General features: G+C 29.8%; 1 protein-coding gene across 2 annotated transcripts; it reads left to right on the top strand.

Annotated features, from left to right (window-relative positions):
• Window positions 1-142: 142 nt before the first annotated feature.
• Window positions 143-22683, top strand: LOC107455317 (ubiquitin-conjugating enzyme E2 Q1). 2 transcript variants are annotated; one of them, XM_087164027.1, is made up of 10 exons: window positions 143-593; window positions 8670-8774; window positions 8989-9090; window positions 11031-11119; window positions 13137-13312; window positions 14298-14449; window positions 18578-18685; window positions 19689-19784; window positions 19924-19993; window positions 22098-22683. In XM_087164027.1, exons 1-10 carry the CDS (start codon window positions 432-434, stop codon window positions 22127-22129), a joined length of 1092 nt encoding a protein of 363 aa, XP_087020153.1. In that variant the 5' UTR covers window positions 143-431; the 3' UTR covers window positions 22130-22683. The 2 variants fall into 2 exon arrangements, with proteins under 2 accessions (XP_087020153.1, XP_087020154.1); XM_087164028.1 differs by having other exon boundaries at window positions 150-593; window positions 19927-19993.
• Window positions 22684-22978: the final 295 nt, after the last annotated feature.

The following is a 22978-nucleotide window of genomic DNA, read 5'->3' as shown; positions in this document are numbered from 1 at the left end:
CAAGTGAGATTGTGTTAATTAAGTACGCTCACACTTTATACTTATTTTTTTACGAGTTTGAAGCATTGTTCTGGGTCATTTTCTGAGAAAAAATAATTATAAAAATTACATTCATATTACTGGAACCAAGAAGAAAAGTTTTATTGTTTACTAAATGACGATTTGGCGCATGCTCTGTCGAAATTGTTGTGTGCGCCGCCATATTGTAGATATAGAAATGTTGTTTTTCTAATTGTGCAGCTTATAAATTGGATTTATAAATGATTGAAACTGTTGTTTGCATATGTTAAATATGTGCACATTCCGATATTTCTGCTATTTAGTATAAGTATTTGTGAAATGTCCACTTTTTCTTGCTTTCATTGTTAACTTTTTTTTTGTATAGTTAACCCAATGAATTTTCTGTTTTCTATTAGTGAAAATTTGTAGATATGGCGTGTCTGAATAATTTAAAACAGGACATTAAAACTTTAGAGACTCTTTTCCCAAAAGGACACGAATTGTTCCAAATAACTGCAGCTTCAGTAGATGAATTAACATGCAGATTTATATCCCGCAACGGGAAAAAGTATGACATTCATGCAAACATTACAGTAAGTCTGGCAAATAATTTTGATATTTTTTCTATCGCAAAAAGTTTTAATTATTTTACTTTTCTTATCTTAATTGGGTCAGTTGCTTTCATTTTTACGAATAAAATACTTATTTAAGCCATATGGTGAAAAATTATATTTCTAAAGTTCTCTTGTGAAATATTCGGAAAAATTGTTTGCATCGCAATTTTTTTTTCTTTCTATAAATCCTGAGTATCTATGTTTGTACTGAAATGATCAAATAATAAATGCCATTTTAATCCTTTGTTATATGTTTATGTTTGATATATATATTTTAAGTAGGCCAGTTTTTATGATTTCATAATCACGACCTAATAAGGTACGGGCGAGTTTACTTGTGATGTTAGTTGATTGTTTGGAATAATATTTACAAAGTTAGTCCTTGGAAAAATTTTATTGTCTCATCTGGGAATTAAGGAAAATTTTATTAGCAGACAATATCCCCGAAGATCTATTGATCGGTATTAACGATATTACTGAAATCAATGAATATGAATTTCAAATCTTTTTTTTATTTTTTAAAAAACTTAAGATTATTGAGTAATAAGAAATTAATAAAAATTTTACATTTCGACGAATAATGTTGGCAAAATTGATAAAGTTGCTTATTTTATTGCATTGTTTATATTATAGCTTTGCTCTAAAATTATATAACAATGGAAAGATGTTTTTCATACTTGTTTTAGACTTCAGTGTGTTGCCATCCTTTGTTAACTATTCTTCACCTAATCTATTTAAAAGAAGATTTTTGAATTATTTTATCCTGTTTTGTCTTTGGTTGTGGTATTACACTAGACCAGTGTTTCCCAAACTTATGACTTTTGTGTACCCTTTCTTAGTTTTTCATAATGCTGTGTACCATTAATTAAAAAATGAATGTATTTTTTACTATAAAAAAACTACACAAAAGTCAAAAATCACAACTGGCTGTTGACACCACTAATTATTACCTGTTAACTCTGCAAAATAGCCAATAGAAAAATATGTAATCGTACATTTTCATGGCTAGCTTTGTTTTTAATTCAAATGTTTTGAAATTTTTGTTTGTTGCAAGATATTTCGCATAAGAATGCTTACCCCCGCTGAACTGTTCCCGTACCCCTGGTGGTACGCGTACCACACTTTGGGAAACACTGCACTAGACTTAGTATTCATTGACGTAGCTTGAGGGGGGAGCACTTTTTGTGTTTAGGAAAAATTTTAACTTTTATGTATACAATTATTTAAAAGCATGGATAGCCTGGTTGGTAGGGCACTGGGCCCATGTCCAAGAGGTCGTGGGTTTGATCCCCATCTGCCATAGACTACCCATGTAGTAAATGGTGACTGCTGCACGTTAAATGTGTCGTGTCACTAAGTCCTCAATGTTCCCATAACAAATCATACCTCTTGGGCGTACTGATCCAGGAGTTTCCTTGTCTTCTAGATTGGGTTCAAAATTATAAGGCTTTGGAGTTGAACATTCGTAGTTATAAACCCAAAATTGGGTCAGCTGTTTAACGAAGGTTATAAAATAAAATAAAAAACTATGTGAAATAAACATCTATATAACGAAAAGTTTTCTGAAAAGAAAGGTGTTCCCACCTCATGCTATGCCTTTGCTAATAATTTAAAAACAAGTATCCTTATCACTTTTTACATTACAGCTTCAAACTAATACTTGGAAAATATAAATTTGACATGCCTTTTTTTTCTTTAAATTACATGCCAAAAGGAAACTTTTTTAATGAACAAACATCATTTTTTGAATTCATATTGAAAGTTCCTGAACTCTTGTTTTTTTTCTAAACTTCAAATTTTTGAATAACTAGTATAGTTGATATAGAATTTGCCATGCATGAAGGACTTTTTCAGCAGTATAGCATTCTTTTAAATACCACTTTTATTTAAGCATTTTTTCAGGAATGAAATAAATTGAGTTGTTGATACACTGTTTAGGGTTCTAATGTGTGATTTCTTGACTAATATGAAATTCTTGTTCCTGTCAGATTTAGTTGATAGTTTTTTCTCCTAAAAATCATGGACTAGATTTAAAATTGAACTCTATACCACTCTCAACAAATACCACTCTCTCTGTTTTCAGATAGCAATTTTGATAGTGAAGTTTCAATTATAAGTCATAGTCCAATGATATTTAATTCCACAAAAATCAAAAGAAGAATTTAATAATATTCTTTTATTCTATAATGTTTAGATACATATTAGTGAACAATATTTGGGCTTTGAAACAGTTAGGGTGACCTGGGGTAATTCCTGATCAAAAAATGCAAACATATATTTTGTGAAAAAACTATTCAAAATAGAATTTTAATATTTACTGGAAGTTTGAGGCTATATGAGATGAGTCCTATGCCACCTTCTTTGGTTTGAAAATCTAATTAGAATTTAAAAGATTTTAATTTTTTAGTGATCAGGAATTACCCCAGGTCTTGATCATTTCTGGGGTAATTCCTGATCACTTCTGGGGTAATTACTGATCACCAGTTTTTATTGTAAAGGGGATGTTTAAAAATAATTATATAATGGTAATTAACAAATAAGACATCAAGATCAAACAAATAAACCAAAAAGATATGTTTAAGCAGCTAATAAAACGATTTATTTAAAAGCAAAAAGAACGATTAACACTTTAAATTTTCAAAAATCTTTGCATCGTGCCATACATTTTAGGCAATCAGCCAACTCATTCTCATGTTCTTCTGAAATATAAGAGTTCCCACATGGGTTACTTTTGCTGGATTTTTTAACTTGATTAAGGGAAAGTGTAAAGTTAAGTAAGGTATGTCAACAGCTCTCACACTGAAATTTTCAATCATTAAAAGAAATTCACTAATTTTGTTTTCTAGAAGCTTAGTATCCTTTTTAGGCTTATATTTTCTCACCATATTTATACTAGGCTAATTTATGAACTTAAAAATTATTCTAACAATGTACACACATAAAATTAAGATAGAAGCAAGGTAAGACAAACCAGAAATGGTGCAAATCAGAATACAGTCTTGAATACAGTTAAAAACAAATTTTGTGATAACAGTTAAAATATATTTTATAGTTGTTCCACTTAATAAATATGAACTGTTATTTAAGAAAAGACAATTAGCTATTTATAACAGGTGGGCTGAAAAGTTCGTAGGCTAACATAGAAAAAAAAATTTTTTTGATAAAATTTCATTTTATTATTCAATATAGTTTCCTTCAAGGGCGATACAACGATTATAGCGGTCATATATATTATTTTGATACCATTTTTGTACTACGATTTGTCTTTAGCCTCAAAATAGGGCTTAGTTTCGGTGACTACTTCTTCATCGGCGCTAAATTTCTTTCCAGCGAGCATTCTCTTGAGGTCTGAGAACAGGAAAAAGTCGCTGGGGACCAGATCTGGAGAATACCGTGGATGTGGAAGCAATTCGAATACCAATTTATATAATTTTGCCATCATTTTCATTGACTTGTGACATGGTGCATTGTCTTGATGAAACAGCACTCTCTTCTTCAAATGGGCCCGTTTTTCTGCGATTTCGTAGTTCAAACGCTCCAATAATGCTATATAATAGTCGATGTTGATGGTTGTTCCTTTTTCAAGATAGTCAATGAATATTAAACCATGAGCATTCTAAAATACTGAGGCCATAACTTTGCCTGCTGACTTTTGCATCTTTCCAAGCTTTGGAGTTGGTTCATCTCGTGCAGTTCACTCGCTGACGGTCGATTGGACTCCGGTGTGAAATTATGGAGCCATGTTTCACCCATTGTCATATATCGCCACATAAATTCAGATTTATTACGATTAAACAGCTTCAAACACAGCTCAGAATCATTAATTCATTGTTGTTTTTGGTCAATTGTGAGCTCGTGCGGCACCCACTTTGCCTAGAGCTTTCTCATACCCAAATATTCATTCACGATATGTCTAACACTTTCCTTTGATATCTTTAGGGTCTCAGATATTTTGATCAACTTCACTTTACGGTAATCTAAAATTATTTTGCGGACTTTTTTGATATTTTCGTCGCTAACAGCCTCTTTGGGGCGTCCACGGTGTCGTTATAGTGTTCATTTCGATTCGTTTAAACTTAGCAAACCACTTCTCAATGGTTGATTTTCCTGGTACAGAGTTCGAATAATGTTTCTCAAGCCATGTCTTGGCTTCAAGAGCATTTTTTTTCTCTAGAAAGCAATGCTTTATAAACACGCGAAATTCCTTTTTATCCATTGTTTTTAAACTAACAAAAGTTGCTTCACTAAAAATACTATATCTCACAAACTGTTAGTCCGACAGCTGTCAAATTTATACACATGTCTTTCGAAGGTTAGAACTAACTAAAAATCATATGTTTTTAATAATAGTAGCCCCATCTATGTGTCAGCCTACGAACTTTTCAGCCCAACTGTTAAGCTATTTTATATACTATTTATAAGAAGAAATGACAATGATCAGGAATTACCCCAGTGATCAATAATTATCCCATATGTAGGGGGCAACATTTGATATAGTTTCCTATAATCAATTATAATGTTTACAGCAGATGTGAAACAATTAAACAAAAGCTTACACTACTTTTATATCAAAGAAAAAGAAAGTGACTCAAAATATTTATTATTAAGAGAAGGAGGGGGATCTTTGCAGAAATGTGCACATTTTGAAACCCATCTTTGAAATGGAAAATACAGAAAGCAGTTTAAAAGATACTTATTTTGTTAGATTAAACAAAACATTATTATTAAGTTAATGTAGTTATACTTTAGTAAAGTGTACAAGCATCCTTGTCCATGTCTCAAATTTAAAAAAAAAAATAATTTTTTTAAAATAAAACTTAGGTGATCATTATTTACCCCAGAAACAGAGTGATCGTGAATTACCCCGGGTCACCCTATCAAATGTTTTTTATTTATTGAGTTTGCCATTTTTGAATGAATCTTGTAGTTTTTAAGAATTCTTTTGGGAGTTATTGCCAGTCTGTTCTTCTCTATTATTAATTCTTTTCTCCTGCTATGTGTGCAATTTCGAAGTAAGTTTAATCCATCAATATATATTTGGAATAATATATCCAATAGTCAAGGTTGCCAAGTTTTTGGCACATGACGGTTTTTACCGATTTATACATGGTTTTTACCGTCATGTCAAAAAAACCTCTGTCAAAAATGTTAAAAACCCATAGATTTGGTAAAACTGTATTTTTATTTGAGTTTAACTGCTTATAATTTAAAATTAATTCATTTTTGGGCAATAAAATTAGAAAAAAAGTTGTTAATGGATATTTAAGAACAGATTTTTGCATTTTCCCAACATGATTATATCAAAACATACTATTTGAAGTAAATTATTAGGATACTAAAGAAAAATTTCAACATTTCCAAGCATCATTTTGTTTGGCACATTGCATTACTGAAGAATGTCAAGTCATTCTTGACTTAGAGTTTGTTAGTAGTTACAAGTTTTGAAAGTCTTGTTTAGCTTATTTCTAATATTCAAGAAATTCTAAATTCTTCTTTTTAGCTCTTGAATTTATTAATAGTTCCAAGCTTTTTTGTTTGTTTATTTCTAACAATTAGGAAGTGCAAAAATTTTGAATCCTTTGCAAATCAAGCTATAATGATAAAAGTAAGTATCACTATTTTCAATAAGTATATTACAATATTTCTATATGAATGTATATCCTTCTATAAGAAAACATGTATATAGTTGCAAAATCAATAGCTAAAATAAGTCATTTACACTTACTCCAACTCTTATTTATTTTTTATTCTTTTATTTTTTAAATAAATTAAAAATGACTATTACAGACATGACACAGTATATTACGCCTACTGTAACACTAGAGTTTTTAAAAATTTCTATAACTATGAAAGTTACTGAAAATTGGAGTAATTGTCACGAAGCACTATTTCAAAAAAATTATTAGAACTACTTATAAATTTTTTTTAACTTGAGGTATATACACTAATACTTATTCATTCTAATAGCTGCTTAGATACATATTAGTGATCAATATTTGGGGTTTGAAACAGTTATCAAATTTTTTTTATCTATTGAGTTTGATATTTTTTGATTGAATCTAGTAGTTTTTAAGAATTTTGGATTTATTGTCAGTCAATTTGGGATTTATTGTCAGTCTTTTCTTCTTCATTATAAATTCTTTTCTCTTGCTATGTGTGCAATTTTGGAGTATGTTTAATCCAACAATATATTTGGAATAATATATCCAATAATAGGCTAGGTATTAATTTAATTTTTACTATGTACAGAAACTAGCCAAGTATAGGATTCAGATTTTGCCTGGTGCCTGAGAAGGCAAGTTGTTTTGGAATGATATCTCTAATCCTAACCCAACTTCTCTTACTGAGAGCATTGTCCAGCAAGATTCATATCATTATCGAAGTTTTGATCAACACATATAATGTAGAGGAGAAGCTCTATGGATGCCTCTGCTTACGATTTTTGTTAAAATAACTCTTCGTGTCATTTACACTTAATCAAACTCTTATTTATTTTTTAAATTTCTTTTTTTTAATAAAAAATGACTGGCTGGCATGACAAAGTATGTCATGCCTATTGTAACACTAGAGTTTTTAATTTTTAAAAATTTCTATAACTTCTGAAAGTTATTGAAAATTAGAGTAAATGCAAATGTCACGAAGCTGCATTTCAAGGAAAGTATTTATTCGAACTACTTATAAATTTTTTAAACTTGAGGTATAAACGCTAAAACTTCCGATAACAGCTACCTCTAAACAGTAGCAACTTCCAAAGAACTAATGCATGTTTATGGTACTGAACATCTACCATTCTGGAGAACCTCAGAACTATGACTTGTGAACAACATACAGGGCTCGCGCTAAAGACATAAAATTAGTAGCCAACAAATTAGCTAAATTTTAAAAGTCTTGGCCAAAGGCAAATTTAAACTATTTTTTATGATTAATTATTTTTTCATGGAAATCTTCAAATCAAAATTCATTTTATTATTGGAGAGGAGAAAATGAGCAATGAATAAGAGGGGATGGAAAATGTCGATGGTGTTTTGTTGTCTTTAAGAAAAGAAATAGGCTGTAGTTAATTTTTGATTACTTAGACTAGAGCAGTATTGTAAAGATAAGCCTGAAGCAACCATTGATTATTTTTTTAAAGATTCCGACTATTTTTAAACACGTTGACTGCCGTATCACCCGTATTCGGTTGTTGAAAATAAAAATACAACAATTGTTGAAAATAAAAATACAAGAACAATCATCTTATAAAAAAAAACACAACAGTCATCTGACTCATTTCAATTTTCATTTACACCCATTTTAACTACTTTCCCCTAAGCATGCATTTACAAAAAAGTAGTTTTGAAGTGTTTTGGCTATTTTCAGTTTAGTATCAATTGAATTGAGGAGTCTCCTAGGAGCAACACTTTTCTCCCGGCCACCAGGGCTGGGGCACCAAATTTTACACCACAGTGTAAAATTTGGTCTGTCTCAAATAGTAGTACGCTATGGACTGGCCTTTAGAATGGATTTTGCAACCGATTCTCGGGAGAGACAGAGAAGTCGTCTAGTTAAAGTATAGACATCGACTAATGAACTACCTCGTCCAATACAAAGAGTATACTTATTGGAGATCCCCACCTCAAATGGTCTTCCATATTTGTAGAACATAGTCATGGATCATTCTGAGGAATCGAGGCAGTTTAATGACTCAAACATCTAACACCTACCGAAATGTAGTAAATCTCGAAGGAGACTAAAGGTTCCAGAGAAACTGAATTTGTAAACTGTAATAATCATGAATTGTGACCGCAGGCAATCAAGTCACTCAAGCAACTGTTAAGTTTTTTTTTAATTTATTTATTTTTTTTATTAAAAAGTTTTTAAGTCGTATGGATTGTATGTGGTTTATTTATTGAGCTTCATTGGATTTTACTTATTTTTTGGTGTCTGTTTTATTTAAGTTGATTGGATTTTACAGAGGTTTACATATTTAATTTAAAAATTAGTAGTTTTGTTGCTCTACTCAAGTTTTTGCAATTGATGATTTGTAAATAACATGTAAGCTTTTGTAATTTTTAGGAAACTTACCCTTCAACACCACCTGTCTGGTTTGCTGAAACTGAAGAACCATGTATAACGAATGCAGTTCAGATATTAATAAATACGTCAGGTCGTGATAATTTGGTGAGTTTTTTTTTTTTTTTTTAACATTTAAAAAACTATCTTATTTATAATTATAATAATAGCTGCATTTAACAGATTTCACTTTAATGTGGGTGGTCAAATGGAAATCTCTTGACCATCCAGTTAATTTATAGTTACTGTTCCTTAAAGGATAATTGAATATAATTTCTCACATGTAATTTTGTTTCTTTAATAATTTCATTATTATTTATAGGTTCCACAGCAAGTTAAGCTGCTTGTTAGTGAATTATGCAGATTGCATAATTTACAAGAACCTGTGGAGTTAAATCATCTTCAGCCTACAGTTGTTGCACAAGTAGGTTGCATTAAATTCATTTGATTTTATGAACAATATTGTAACTACAAAAAATTTTACCAACTTTTTTGTTTAGTTGAAAGTTGTGTAGTAATTTAATTAGATGTGTCATAATAGGTATGTGTTAGACTTATTTATGTTTTTTTCTTTTTTATTTCTAGTTAATATTATGAAATAATTTTCTTATTAATTCTATAATTGGTTAATATTGATTGCCAGAGCTTAAAAAATCTCAATTTTTTTCATGCTAGTCTACAAAATAAATCCTCAAATGGAGCTTTTTTATCTTCAACTTCTTAAAGAAAAAATATTTACAGAGAAGAACAAATTATGGAAAATATTTACATTTCAACATTATAAAAACAAATTAGACATATTTTGAACAAACTTTACATATTTTGATTAACCTAATCATTTAAAGAAGCTTATTACTGCATAACCTTCTTTACAAATAGAATATATATATATATATATATATATATATATAAAATAAATCTTCTGTTCTTGAATCTTTGATATATTTTGAGACAAATGTTTAGTTAGAGTTATAAAAATGTTACAATTGTGTTTGTTTTAACATTGCAGATCAGTTAACTTTTTTTAATGAGATCTTTATAAATTTCATTTTCTTTCATTTATAAAATCTTATCTTTATAAATAAATTCCACATCATTTAGATTCTATAAGCAGGCGTGCCATTTTTCCAAACCTGGAGAGTTCTGCTCTTTTTCGCCTTATTTCCATCTTATAATGAGAAATTCAGAAATTGCAAAAATTTGATCGGTTGAACTGAGGGACTATTCACAAATTTTAACAAAGTAATAGAAATGAAATATCTGTTCTATCCTATAATGTTTATCGCTCTTGATTGTTTTTAAAAGTAAAAGCTGAAATTTTCTTATCGTGTACTTTATAAGGGTGAATTTGTTTTCATATTTAGCCTTAAGTTTAACTATTATTCAGACAGAGAAAATTTGTTATTATTACAGCAGTGTTCTCCCTAAGCGTTTTTGGAAGGGGGACACGCCCCTCCTGCCCTTTGTTCCCTATGAATGCACCCTCCTTGCCTTTTTTGCAAAAATAAGATGCCATCCCTTAAAAATGAGTGTTAAATGAGTGCCTTTCTCTGTGAGTAAGCCCCTTTTTTATTCCTAGGAAGAACTCTGATTACAATTTCAAATTTACTATGATGATTGCTATTGGAATTTTTGTGTGATTTTTTTTTAATTTCAAATCTTTATGCTTTGTAAAACTTTTTTTTTCTTTCGTTTTTAGTCGTTAATAAATATTAAATGCTTTGTAAACCCATTGGCAATCGACTACTTTAAGAAAGGTTAGAAACTAGGTATTCGTAAATTACTATTACAATGCACGAGTAAAAATAAAAAAAACTAGATTTTTTGGTAATTTTTTTTTTTTTTGTATTTGTATTGATATTTGAGACTGTTAAAGACACTTTGAAAAGGCTTCATCGACTGCTATTCCGTGCCCGCTGACTACTATGCTTTTTGAAAAATATTTTATCGAGTGGTAAACAACTTAAAAACTAAAACTTACAGAATATTTGATAATTTTGCCAAAATTTTATAAGCCTAACTATGAAAGAGTTGGAGCAAAGTGGCTTTTTATATAAACTTTCGAATAATTTACAAGTAGTGGTGAAAAAAATAACTTAAAATTAAATTTATAAAAGAAAGAATAATACATTAAAGCCTAAAAACTTAACTACCACTAGAAGAAATTCTTCCAAAAGGGGTAGAAGTTTGGCAGCCTTGTTATTCTTTTTGTCCATGTTCTATAGGCTGTGTATTTCTGCTCACCTATAGCTACTTCCTCAAAATTGGTAATTAAAGTTGGGTTATAATTACTTTTCTTTTTTTTCTTTCTTTTTCTTTTAAAGTGTTTTTGTTAGACATTAATAAATATGTTTAATGTTTTAGGTTAGTGAGGATGAAATAGTGGATAGTAATTCTGAAGACGAAGAAGAAATAGATGATGACATTCATATTGAGATGGAAGAAGATACTAGGTAATTTTCAAGTCTATTATTTTTGAATATTCAGAAATTTATTAAATTTCTCTGGTTGATGTAGGAAAACAATTAGATGTTCTGAGAGAATCTTCATCAGCCCTCTGTTTTAGATCTGTGTCAGGGGTCTGTCCAGACATGTTGTAAAAGATCCTGTTTTTGTAAAATTGTAAAAAAATTACTCGTAATTTGTGAATATAAAATAAACGTCAAGTCACATTCTTTCAAACAGGGTCCTGCTTTTATGAATTAGTGCAAATAGGGTCCTGTTATTGCAAAAAACTTCGTCAAGGAGTTTTTAAATTGTAAATAGATACAAGATTATGCTCAACACTGTAAAATTATAATACAAAAAAATTAAATTTTCAAAAATAAACAGCAATTGCTGCTACTAAATTAGAGATGCAACATAGATGTATTTGGTACTTAGCCTATACTGCTGAAAGCAGAATATTAATTTTAAACGAATGATGGGAGAAGTGTCTGTCGAAGACAAAACTTAATTCGTTTACATCGTCTTTCTTCTTTTCCCCCCTGGGAAGGTTTTATTTGATTAACAAAACAATAATGAAGATAAACAAATTTGTGAAGGGTCCGATTAAAAGATAAGTCATTTTGTGAAGGGTCCGTTTTTAAGTTAAAATATTTTATGAAAAGATATTTGTGAAGGATCCGTTAACAGACCCAAATTTCTTCTAAACAAACCCCTGTGTGCATTTCAGTACAATATCATGGTAATCTAAGAGCTGATAATTTTATTCAAAAAGTAAGGAAAAAAGGCTGGATCTATCTTAGTGGTATTTGAAAGTTTTCATTTTTTTCGCAAATACTCGACTTTCGAATAACATTTTCTGATGTTAGAGTTTGGTTAAATTTTTATCAATAAAGTGATATACTGATTTATATTTATTGCCTTACAAAATTATCTAAAAATTAATAGATTCAGACAGTATTTTTATGTTAAAAGTTTATTTGACATTTATTAGAAAATATTGCAAAGATTTTCATCAAAAAACTTTGACTTCATTACTGATAGTTTTAATTTCTAAATCTTTTATCTAAAAGTATTCAGTCTTTATTATAATTCTAAAAATGAAGCTCATTGAAAATAGCATGGTAAATATAGCTATATAATAGGGCTTCGATGACTATTATTCATTTTCAATTTTTATGGGTTTTAGAATATCATTTGTTTTTAGTTTCAGTTTGTTAATCTAAGTGAAGTGATTTTTTTTAAGCCGTATCACATTTGACTTTTAAGAGACTTATCATGTAATGATAAAAAAGATAAAAATGTGAAAAGTTATTAATAAAAAAAAATGTCATTAATTTGTATTGGCTGACTGTTTCTTATTTGAATTATGCGGTAAACTAAATATAGTGGATAATAATTTATTAAATTGTGTATTTATATACATTTTGTATTTCTTGCTATTATTTTGTAATGCTTTATCATGTCTTAATACAGGTGCGTAGCATTTTTTAAAAGTACTTAAAGGTGCTTATTTTCGTTCTTTAAAAGCCCTTAAAGGTGCTTTTTTCATTGGATGTTTTTAAAAACTGCTTAATTTTCCCTTTTTCAAAATGAGATTTTCCCTTTACCATGTTGATTTTTGCTTGGAATTATGCAAAAAGCCACTGTTCAAATTGTTCTATCCAACGTTTTCTCAATTTATTCAACCCCAATCTATTTCAGTGTATTGTCAGTCCGTAGCGTATGAAAATGCCATTAGTTTTACCTGACTCGAAATTCATGATTTTTGACAATTGTCAAAAACAATGCCATAAGGTTTTTTTTTTTTTTTTGACGTAACGGTTAAAACAAGATAAAACTGCCAATTGTCAAAAACTTTCCGACCCTGCCTAATTATGATTTTTTTTTTTAAGTGCTTAAAAATTTTTTTTAGCGCTTGAAAAGTGCTTAAAAATTTTTTTTTGAATAATTTGACTACGAGGGTGCTCCTTTTTTAGAGTAAAAGATAAAATTCAGATAAAAATTATTTTTTTCACTTTGCAGTCCAGAAAAAAATAAAGATGAAGGAATCAGTAGTGAACACACAGCTACCCTAGAGAGGCTGCGCCAAAACCAACGCCAAGATTACCTCAGAGGTTCTGTTTCAGGATCTGTACAAGCAACAGACCGTTTAATGAAAGAGCTTCGAGAGGTGTATCGTTCTGAAAGCTTTAAAAAAGGTTTTGTTTGAAATTTATGTGAATCTCCTTGTATATGTTTTAAAAATATTTAAATATTATTCCTTATGTCAATAGCCTGTTTATGCAACACCTCAGATCCAATAGGTCATTTAAAAACGTAAATTTCTTATGATTTAATTCCTTGAATTAGTTTTGAATATCCTTGAATCACTTTTTAAAAAAAGGTAAAACTGTTACAATTTAAGACTTGGCTGAGAAAAAAAATCTGTACTTGAAATAAATTTAAAATTATAGTACAGTGTTCCCTCGCCACTTCACTCTTCATGTTTTGCAGCTTCAGTGCTTTCAAAAGCAAGAGTGCTTCAGCAAAAAAAGGTAAAACTGTTACAATTTAAGACTTGGCTGAGAAAAAAAATCTGTACTTGAAATAAATTTAAAATTATAGTACAGTGTTCCCTCGCCACTTCACTCTTCATGTTTTGCAGCTTCAGTGCTTTGCGGGTTTTTCCAAAATATTCATCAGAAAATAAAAATGAAAAATACATACAGCCATGTCGGCAACTACATTGATGAAAGGAGCGTTGTTTCATGTTGATGCACGAGAGTGTAGGATCCCTGCATGTCAAACAAAGAGATGAGTTGACTCAGAGTACATATACTTTCATAAAGGCGTGTGATTGGTTGATTAATGTTTATTACTCTATTAGGTTTTGTAATTAACCTTATTAATTAGCATTGACATGTTTAAGTAAATATGTATATTGTAATTTTTGTCTTAAATGTGTAAAGTATAAATACTGTTTACATATTTAAAACATTCGTGTAACCACATACATGAAAATTCTTAGGGGCAAATCCTACTTCGCGGTTCTTCAGCTTTCGCGGAAGGTTCTGGTCCCTATTAGCCGGGAAAAACGAGGGATCGCTGTATTTTATTTTTTCAGAATAAATTTTGATTTAAGATGTCAGTTTAAATTATATCCTTATTTTATGTATGTATTTAATTTATTTATTTTAATTTTAGGCGTATTTACTGTAGAGCTTGTCAATGATAGTCTATATGAATGGAATGTAAAACTTCTTAAAGTTGATCCTGACAGTCCTCTTCATAATGACCTAACACACCTCAAAGACAAAGAAGGAAAAGACTGTATTTTGTTAAACATTCTTTTCAAAGTGAGATTTTCTTTATTTTTCAAACTATTTCTCTAATCTGTTTTAATTCATAATATCATTTGAATATGAATTCCAATCAATTGAATATTAATTATCTGGTGGGCACTATAGATCGTTTTTCCGTTGTACCTTCTCTCCCTGATGCATAGAATTTCTAAGGGGGAACACACCAGCCGTAAAATAGAAAGGGGGAAAAAATGTCGTGAGTTCTGACCTAAACAGGTTGAAATTGCATTTGAACTGATTTCTATATTGGAACTTCAATTTAACTTTTTTATGCTAGTTACAAGTTTAGTTATATTCACTTGATATTTGTAAATGCAAATTTCAATTGCTACCGTCATTCAGGGCTACTTTGTGCAGGATTTCGCAGTTTTTGAACTTTGACACGTAAAAAAACTATGTTAATTCAAACTATAGTAAAATTTATTGATATTATATTCATAACTGGACTCAGACGAGTGAATTTGATCAATATTGACATTATTTGTATGTAATATTTACGAATAATAAGTCAAAACATACCTTGCACAAAGTAGCCCCCAAATGGGGCTACTTTGTGCAGCGATAGGAATTCAGTTTAATAATCATGTTTTTAGTAAAATACGTATTGATATAAAATTTTTAGAAAAGTTAATTGTTGACATTTTTAAAGACAAAAACATCAAGATGTGTAAAGATATTAGTTTGAAAATAATTTTCAGCGCTAAAAAAACATTTTTTCTGAAGAATTTTTTCTTTAAAAGAAAGTTTATTTCAAAACATTTGAGTTTAAACAAAAGGAAACCATATACATTTTTAAACATAGAAATGGATGAAATTTTAAAAATAATAATTATTACATATTCATAATTGTTAAATTTGAACATAACATCCTTGAATGAACATGACAGAACTTGCTCTTCAGTTTCTGTCAAAATCACCTGATGTCCTATAAAATATATTTTTATGTGTTAAATCGTTTGACTTATTCATTAGAAAAAGCTTTGTAGAAGAAAAATAATAGTTTACCATCAAGTTTCACGTGTTTCTTGTGAATTTTATTAGAGATAGTATTTCTGTGGATTTTGTACTTCCGAGAAGCTTCTGCAATCGACATACCACCAGCAACTGCTTGCAAACATTGTTGCAGCTTTTCTAAAGTGTAATCATGGTAGTTTCTCGTTCCAGGTATTTTTTTATAACGTCTGACCATTTTTCTGTCGAAATAAAAAACGAATGAAACTTTGCACAAAGTAGCCCCAAAGTGTTTTTTTTTTTTTCATTTTCCGTTTATTTGTTATTAATTTTCAAATTTTTTTAACGCTAACATGATATAATTGTTTATTATTATATAAATAAAAAAAATTTCACTTGCGACAATTGTTTTATCAACGTCTTTGCATTTCACAGCTAAAGTTTCCACGCACACTTTTCGACATCCGACGTCCTCGGAAAGTTTTTGACATTGGATGAACGAAACACACTCTGAGATTGTTTTAAAATTCGAAATTTTTTTTGTAGTAATAGAAGAGACTTCTATCTTCAAATTCCACACATTTTTAACGTGAAATAAACATAGTACTGAACAGCAGCACTTGAAAAATGCCAAATTCGAATTTGCACAAAGTAGCCCCCGCTGCACAAAATAGCCCCGAATGACGGTACTTCTAAATCCCAGTTTTTGAGACATTAATTGGCTGTTAGCGTAGACATTTACTCATTCAAGCCCTGATGGAAAAGGTAAAGCCTACATTTGATTATAAAAGAATATACTATAGTGTGTCTTAATTTACAAAATTTTACTTAATTTACAAAGTTAAGTGGTGACGCATTTTTTTATCAGCTGTTGTATTACTTTCAGAGACTAATTATCCCATGGTGCACTCAAGTCTAATAAGCCCAAGCCATATCATATGCTTACTTTTTATTCTGATTTTAGATGTTAGGCCTGCAGCCTATCAATTTTTTGTAATTATGATGGTCTAGTATTGTTCAGGCACGTGATTCTTCCCTATTTCGCGAAATTCTGCGAATCAATAATTTTTTTCCTATGAAATTTCCTCAGTGCTCCACTAATTTAAAATTTATATTTTAGTTGCAAGACATTTATTCCGCCCTTACCCCACACGAACTTTTTTTCATGGTTCACCTGCGTTTACTTTTATTTAGCCAGATTTGTTAGGAAAAACCATAACTTCGGAAACATGAGACAAAAAAGAATTCCGTAACTTCGGCTAGAATTAATTAGCTATTGAAGCAAATACAAAAGTATAAAATTGATAATTTAAGAAGTAATTCCGAAAGGGCAAGCATTTTAAAGATCATTAGCAAAAAAAATGTGTTTTTTTTCTCTCTTTTTAAAAAACTAAATAACTTTAATGAGTAGCAATTTTGTTGCAAATTTTGTAACAGAATTATTTAATTACTGTGATATATTTGTCCTCTTTTTTTTTTATTATTTGGCTACAAGTAGGTAAAAAATTTTAATGTGATATTACAATCTTGAAAATCACATTAAATGTCACTTCTCCTTGCATTTCCGTAACCACTTACGATCTTTTTTTCTTTTGCAGATAATTCGATTGATTTTTTTATGGTCTTCGAAATTCAGGTATTATTACGACACGCAAAACTTGAATCGCAGATTTGAATAATTATTTTTTGATGCTCTTGATTTGCACAAAACCCATGCAGTGTTTTGAACAAAGCTTTTTTGGTAGTTATTGCTGATGATTTTCACATGATTCTTGAAAGTCCTGATAATATTATATTATGATGCGGGGAATTTAAATCTTGAACCTGCTTGTGTATTCACTATTTGAATCGTTAATTCTATCGTGTTTTTTTTTTTTTTTTTTTTTTCAATACATTTTTCAACAGTTATCACTGATGATTATCGTATATTTTTTAAAATCTCGTTATTTTTAATACAAAATTATTTATTGCAACAGGTCTGTTTCGAAACGTACATATAATGAATTTTTTTTTTTTCTGCGTGCTTACTTGATTCGTTCGATTTCATCATCCATCTTTTTCCGTCATTGCCGTGAATTTCACTGCTTTTAAAGTACGTAAAAAGAGGAATATCTAAATTTTTTCAATTTACATATTCTTTTATGTGCTAATAAGGGAAAAAAATTTCTTTCTCTCTTTAAATTTTATAAGTGTTGCTTTTGTGCGTAAAACTGAGTCTTTTATTTATTTTCTATATAAAAATAAATAAAAATTTAACTATTAAAACAAATTCAGATATCTTCCATCAATTAAATGCCTGATTGTTATATTGGTCTACTTTGCTTAGCTTAGAAACCAAAAAATACAATCAAAAGTTGTGTTGTTGTATTTACCCAGCTTTAAGTTAAATTGATCAGGAGAAATTTTGATCCATTAACAGACTCGTAATAAAAAATTTTATCTTTGAAATGTACCCTTCACATAATATCAACAAAAAAAATGAATCATTCACAAAGTATTTTACAAATATTCCCTCCCCAAAACTTTTCTTTTAAAAATCAGACCCAATCATGCTTTAAATTCTTCATTTTGAACCTAAAACTGCTCCTGCTTACTTTATATTCTCAAATTTCTCTGTGTTTGTTGAAGAAATTTTAAAAAAAATTGCCTTTAATATATCCACTGAAGGCAAGAATACCTATCTTATTCCTCAACAGATGGGCTATTGCCAGTACTGCAGTAAGTTGAGTATTTATAGTTTAAGTAATTATAAATAATGGTTTTAAAAAAATCTTCTTTAGATAAAGATTTATATACATATTTTTTTACTTCGGTAAATGTTATGTTCGGTGCTTATGTTATTTTCAATTTTGAATTTCTCTTTTTGACTTACATAATTATGTATAATGTATCAAAACTTAACTCATAGCCTAAAAAATGTCGCTAGTAAAATCTTCATTATTTTATTTTGCCAATGTTGGCGAGTATGCAATTCACAGAATTATGAGTAGATTTTTCACTTGTCACAAAATGAGTAAGCATACAGATAATTTTTCACAAATTTTTCTTTTAAAATATACCTTATGCTCTGTTCTCTAAAAAAAAAAAAAAAAAAAAAAAAAAAATCACTACATTGGTTTTAATTGGTGAATTATAAAATATATATTTAAAGTCATGACCATTATTTTACAGGAAGCATATCCATTTGAGCCTCCATTTATTAGAGTCGTTCACCCAATGATTACAGGTGGATATGTTCTCGGAGGTGGTGCTATTTGCATGGAATTGCTCACAAAACAGGTAATTATTTTACTTTGTATGAAAGAGCCCTTCTATCACTAAAGTTGTGCAGTAGGAAATCTTTCTTAAATTGTAAATCAGAGTACACCTTTTTATGTGCTGGGTTTATGAAATAAAAGGTAATTTATTTGTAATTTTTACCCTATTACAAGTAAAGTACTCTGAAGAAGTTAAAATAACTTCACACCTCATAAATTATCTAACTTAAGAATTAGAATTTTGTCTAATAAAGTGTATCTAGATAGGTTACAGTAGGTTAGGAATTTTTTAATAAGTCTTTCATAACATTTTGTAATTACTCCGTCTATGCTAAATTTAAAATTTGACCTCCTCTAAATGTATATTTTCCTCTTTTTTATTAAACATCGAAGCAATAATTAAATTAATGCAATTTTTCGTGCATAAAGTGAAATTCTGTTAGGATACGTTATTTCCCATGTTATTGATTTTCAGTAATTATGCTTTGAAGAAATAGATTTTTTTTGTGCATAGAATAAATGGTTATTCAGGGTTGAAAGTGGCCTGAAAGAATAGTTTTGAGAAGGCTAGAGCCCATCCTTAGCTATCAGACCATTGAAGAAGATTTATGCAAGTATATATTCATTAGAATAAGCAATTTAGCTTTGAACTAAGCATACACAAAATATTGAAAAAATTGACAGATTTACCTTGCATTAAGTAAGTGGACAAAATATATATTGAATCAGCATTTGTTTCAAACTTTAAGACTGATTTACTATGTAAATCTAATAATATATTACAAGAATTGATGAATTTTTTTCATAAAATGATCATTTATTTAAATATTTTGATCTAGTTTTTTTTTTTTTTTTTTTTTAAATTGGCAATATAGAGAGTTGCATTTTCAAAATCTAAGTTCCAAGAAGTTAGTTTCAGTTTTTAAGATTTGGTACTAAAAACTATTGCATACTTATGTTTTTTGTTTTTTTATCATTGGTCTATTGTTGTACTTTACAAATGAGTAAATTGTGAAAAATTTTAGGGTTGGAGTAGTGCCTACACTGTTGAAGCTATAATTCTCCAAATTGCTGCCACTTTAGTAAAAGGAAAAGCGCGCATTCAGTTTGGAGCAAACAAGGTAAATATTTCACTATAGGTTTTAATGTTGCTTCGGAACATTTAAAATATTGTTTTTATTGATGTAGTGTTTGTGAGAATGCAAAAAAAGTAACAATTTATAGCGTAACTTGTATTTAAAGATTAATTTGCTTTTTTAGCAGAGTCAATACAGTCTAGCAAGAGCGCAACAGTCCTTTAAATCTCTAGTACAAATTCATGAGAAGAATGGTAAGTTAAATGCTACATTTTCATCCATGTAATAAGATTGGTTGCAAAATGACTGTATTTTATCTGTGACTTCATTATTATTATTTTTTTTTTTTTTGACTATTGGTGAATTTTTTTTTCTTCTTTTTTTGCAGAAATGTCTTTAAAATATCTTTTCAGTTCAAAAATTATGTAAGTAAGGAATGAAGGACTAACTATGTGAGGTCCTTCAGCTGTTTTGTCATGAATTACAGGGCAGGTACATATAAATGAGAAATTGTGGCCGCTCATTTAGCAACCTCAATTGCAATGTTGCCAAATGCAAACCATTGAATAGATTAGTTGTTTTCCTCATTTGTGAGTCTGTATTTTTTTGACCAAACTTTTGATTCAAGTATCCCATTCGATCTTCATTTTTAGTTTTGAATTCATTTTTTTCAACATCCATCTTTAGAAATGGATAGTTCTTTCTACTGAAGAAGAAGAAAAAAATCATAAATTTATAAGAGTTGTTTTACAGTTTTGATATTTTTAGAAAAAATTTAGTTTTTTCATCTGTTCAGAGACTGAAAAAGAGAAATTTCAGGAAAAAGACAAAAAATCATGATGAATGCATTGCTGAGTCATTAAAATGTAGTTGTAATGTTTTAAGCATCGATGAAGACGTTAGCATTGGTCAGAAAAGGCATTATTGCCTCTGCCATTGGAGAACTAGGGAGTGTGACCCTGATCCCAGCGGATGACTAAACCGTGCGAATATGCAGCAAGGCATATGTTTTTTTTATTTTTCCAATGGCAAGGCAAAAAGGTAGATATAGAAAGATGAAATAAATAACGAATACAAATGTGCGTAGGAGAACAAAGAAAGAAGTCATTGCCTTAAAAGTTCTCTTGCTTCCCAATATCTTGAGGACTCAGTGTGTCAATGAAAGGCGCGAGCATATGTTAAATCTGTTGTTGCTGAAAGTGGTGTGGAAGTTTGGAGCTTAGGAACCTCAGACGCTGTCCTCGTCATCTGACCAGGGTGAAAATTATATGACATTCCTGCTAAAAATATGGATAAGTGCTTGGTCATGTGTAGGTTTGTGAAATGTTTTTTGTGACATGCACGTTGTTCTTTAAACAGTTGCCTAAGAAAAATACTACGGTTGATTAGAAATGCCTCCAGAAGTAAAAGATAGTTTATTTTTCAAGCATTTGAAGTTTTTATACATTATAGCTTTTGTTTTTGATAATTTCTGTTAGCTCAGATTAAGAGCATTCTGATTTATTAAGGGAGTTATCTCAATTTCTTCATTCTTATTTAGAAATGAACTGGTGCATTATTAATACAGATATATTCATAATTACATGAATTTAATTTTAGTTTAAAAAATATAAAATTAAAAACCTGTTTTTTTATTGTATAGGTGAGCAATAAATTTCAAAATTAACAAAAAAGATTATGGTTATTTTTACGATATTGAATTTTCTAAGATTTATATTCATACAACTTAGATTCTTACATAATTGATACAGGCATGTGATTCTTCTGCAAATCGATAATTTGCATTCCGACAAAATTTTCGGTGCATGCGGAATTCATATCACTATTGCTGGAATTCAAACCCAGTCCACCTCATTGCAAGACAAGCACTCTATCTCCTGAGCCAAAGTATTATTTTTATTTTATAACTGTCGTTGAACAGCCGACCCAATTTTATGGGTTTACGACTACTAATGTTCAACTCCGTAGCCTTGTAATTTTGAACCCAATCCAGAAAACAAGGGAACTCCTGGATCGAGTATTGGGACAAATTTGCCTTTGTGGAGGACATTTTGATAGAACTAACCCGCATTTGCGTTGCATGGAGAGGAAGACTACGAGAACCTAGCCTGACGACAAGGGGACTCTAACCCATGATCCGTCTACCACTGAGGATATTTCAGGGCTGCACTGTGGTCGGTGCAAGCCGGATGTGGAATTCGTATTGACTGGGATTCGAACCCAGTTCGCCTCTATGGAAGGCAAACGCTCTATCCCTTGAGCCATCGCGGCTCCCAAAGTATTATTGTATGAATTATTGATCAATTTATTTGTGATAGACTGTTAATTTTATAGTGAAAATTCTTTCATTTTATCTAGGTTGGTTTACGCCGCCAAAAGAAGATGGTTGAAAAATGAAGATGAATTGGCTGTTATTTAGGACTTTTTGTAACAGGCAAATTTAGCATTAGTCCTTTTGTTTGATATCTTTTTTAAAAAAAAACAAGGACTGTTTCGGAGATGCATACTCCTACAGTGCTTCATCAACTCCATGTGTCAAGGAAAAAAGCAAACCCACTGAAATGACGAAGCTGTCTGTAGTTTGCAATAAGGACATATATATATATATATCTATGATGCTAAGTAGCAAAAATAAATTAAGGATTTTTTTTTAAAGAAATCATACTAGAAAATTTTATCTTTTAAAAATTAATTATTTTGTAATTCCCCCCCCCCTTTTTTTCTTTATCTATCCGAGATGATTTTTAGTATTAATTGGTCCAAACCTGTTATTGTTCCATTTGTTAAATTATTCGTTTAATTTCATTTTTTTGACATATTTGTGAGTGTGTGTAAACGTGTAAAAATTTATTCTTAACTAATGTGCATGGCAAGTTCTGTGAAGTGTGCACTTAAGGAAGAAAACTATATTGATTGTACATTCAATAAATTGTTTTTCTTTTTAGTGGTCTTAATTTTTTGATATTGTCTAATATCTGTCCTTCAAATACTTCAATTCAGGGTGCATAGCCAAATTATTCAAAAAAAAATAATTTTAAGCACTTTAAAGAAATATCATAATTAGGCAGGGTTGGAAAGTTTTCGACTATTGACGCTCTTAACAGCCATGTCCAAAAAAAAAAACTTTTAGCGTTGTTTTTGACAATTGTCAAAAATCGTGAAATTTTGAATCGTGTAAAACGAATGGCGTTTTTACACGCCATTCGTCATGGCGTTTTTACACACAATATGCCGAAATA

The sequence above is a fragment of the Parasteatoda tepidariorum genome, chromosome 5, assembly GCF_982258835.1.
Source record: "Parasteatoda tepidariorum strain Cologne lab strain chromosome 5, Ptep-v5.0, whole genome shotgun sequence".
NCBI lineage: Eukaryota > Metazoa > Arthropoda > Arachnida > Araneae > Theridiidae > Parasteatoda > Parasteatoda tepidariorum.
This window is presented reverse-complemented; position numbering and strand designations above follow the sequence as displayed.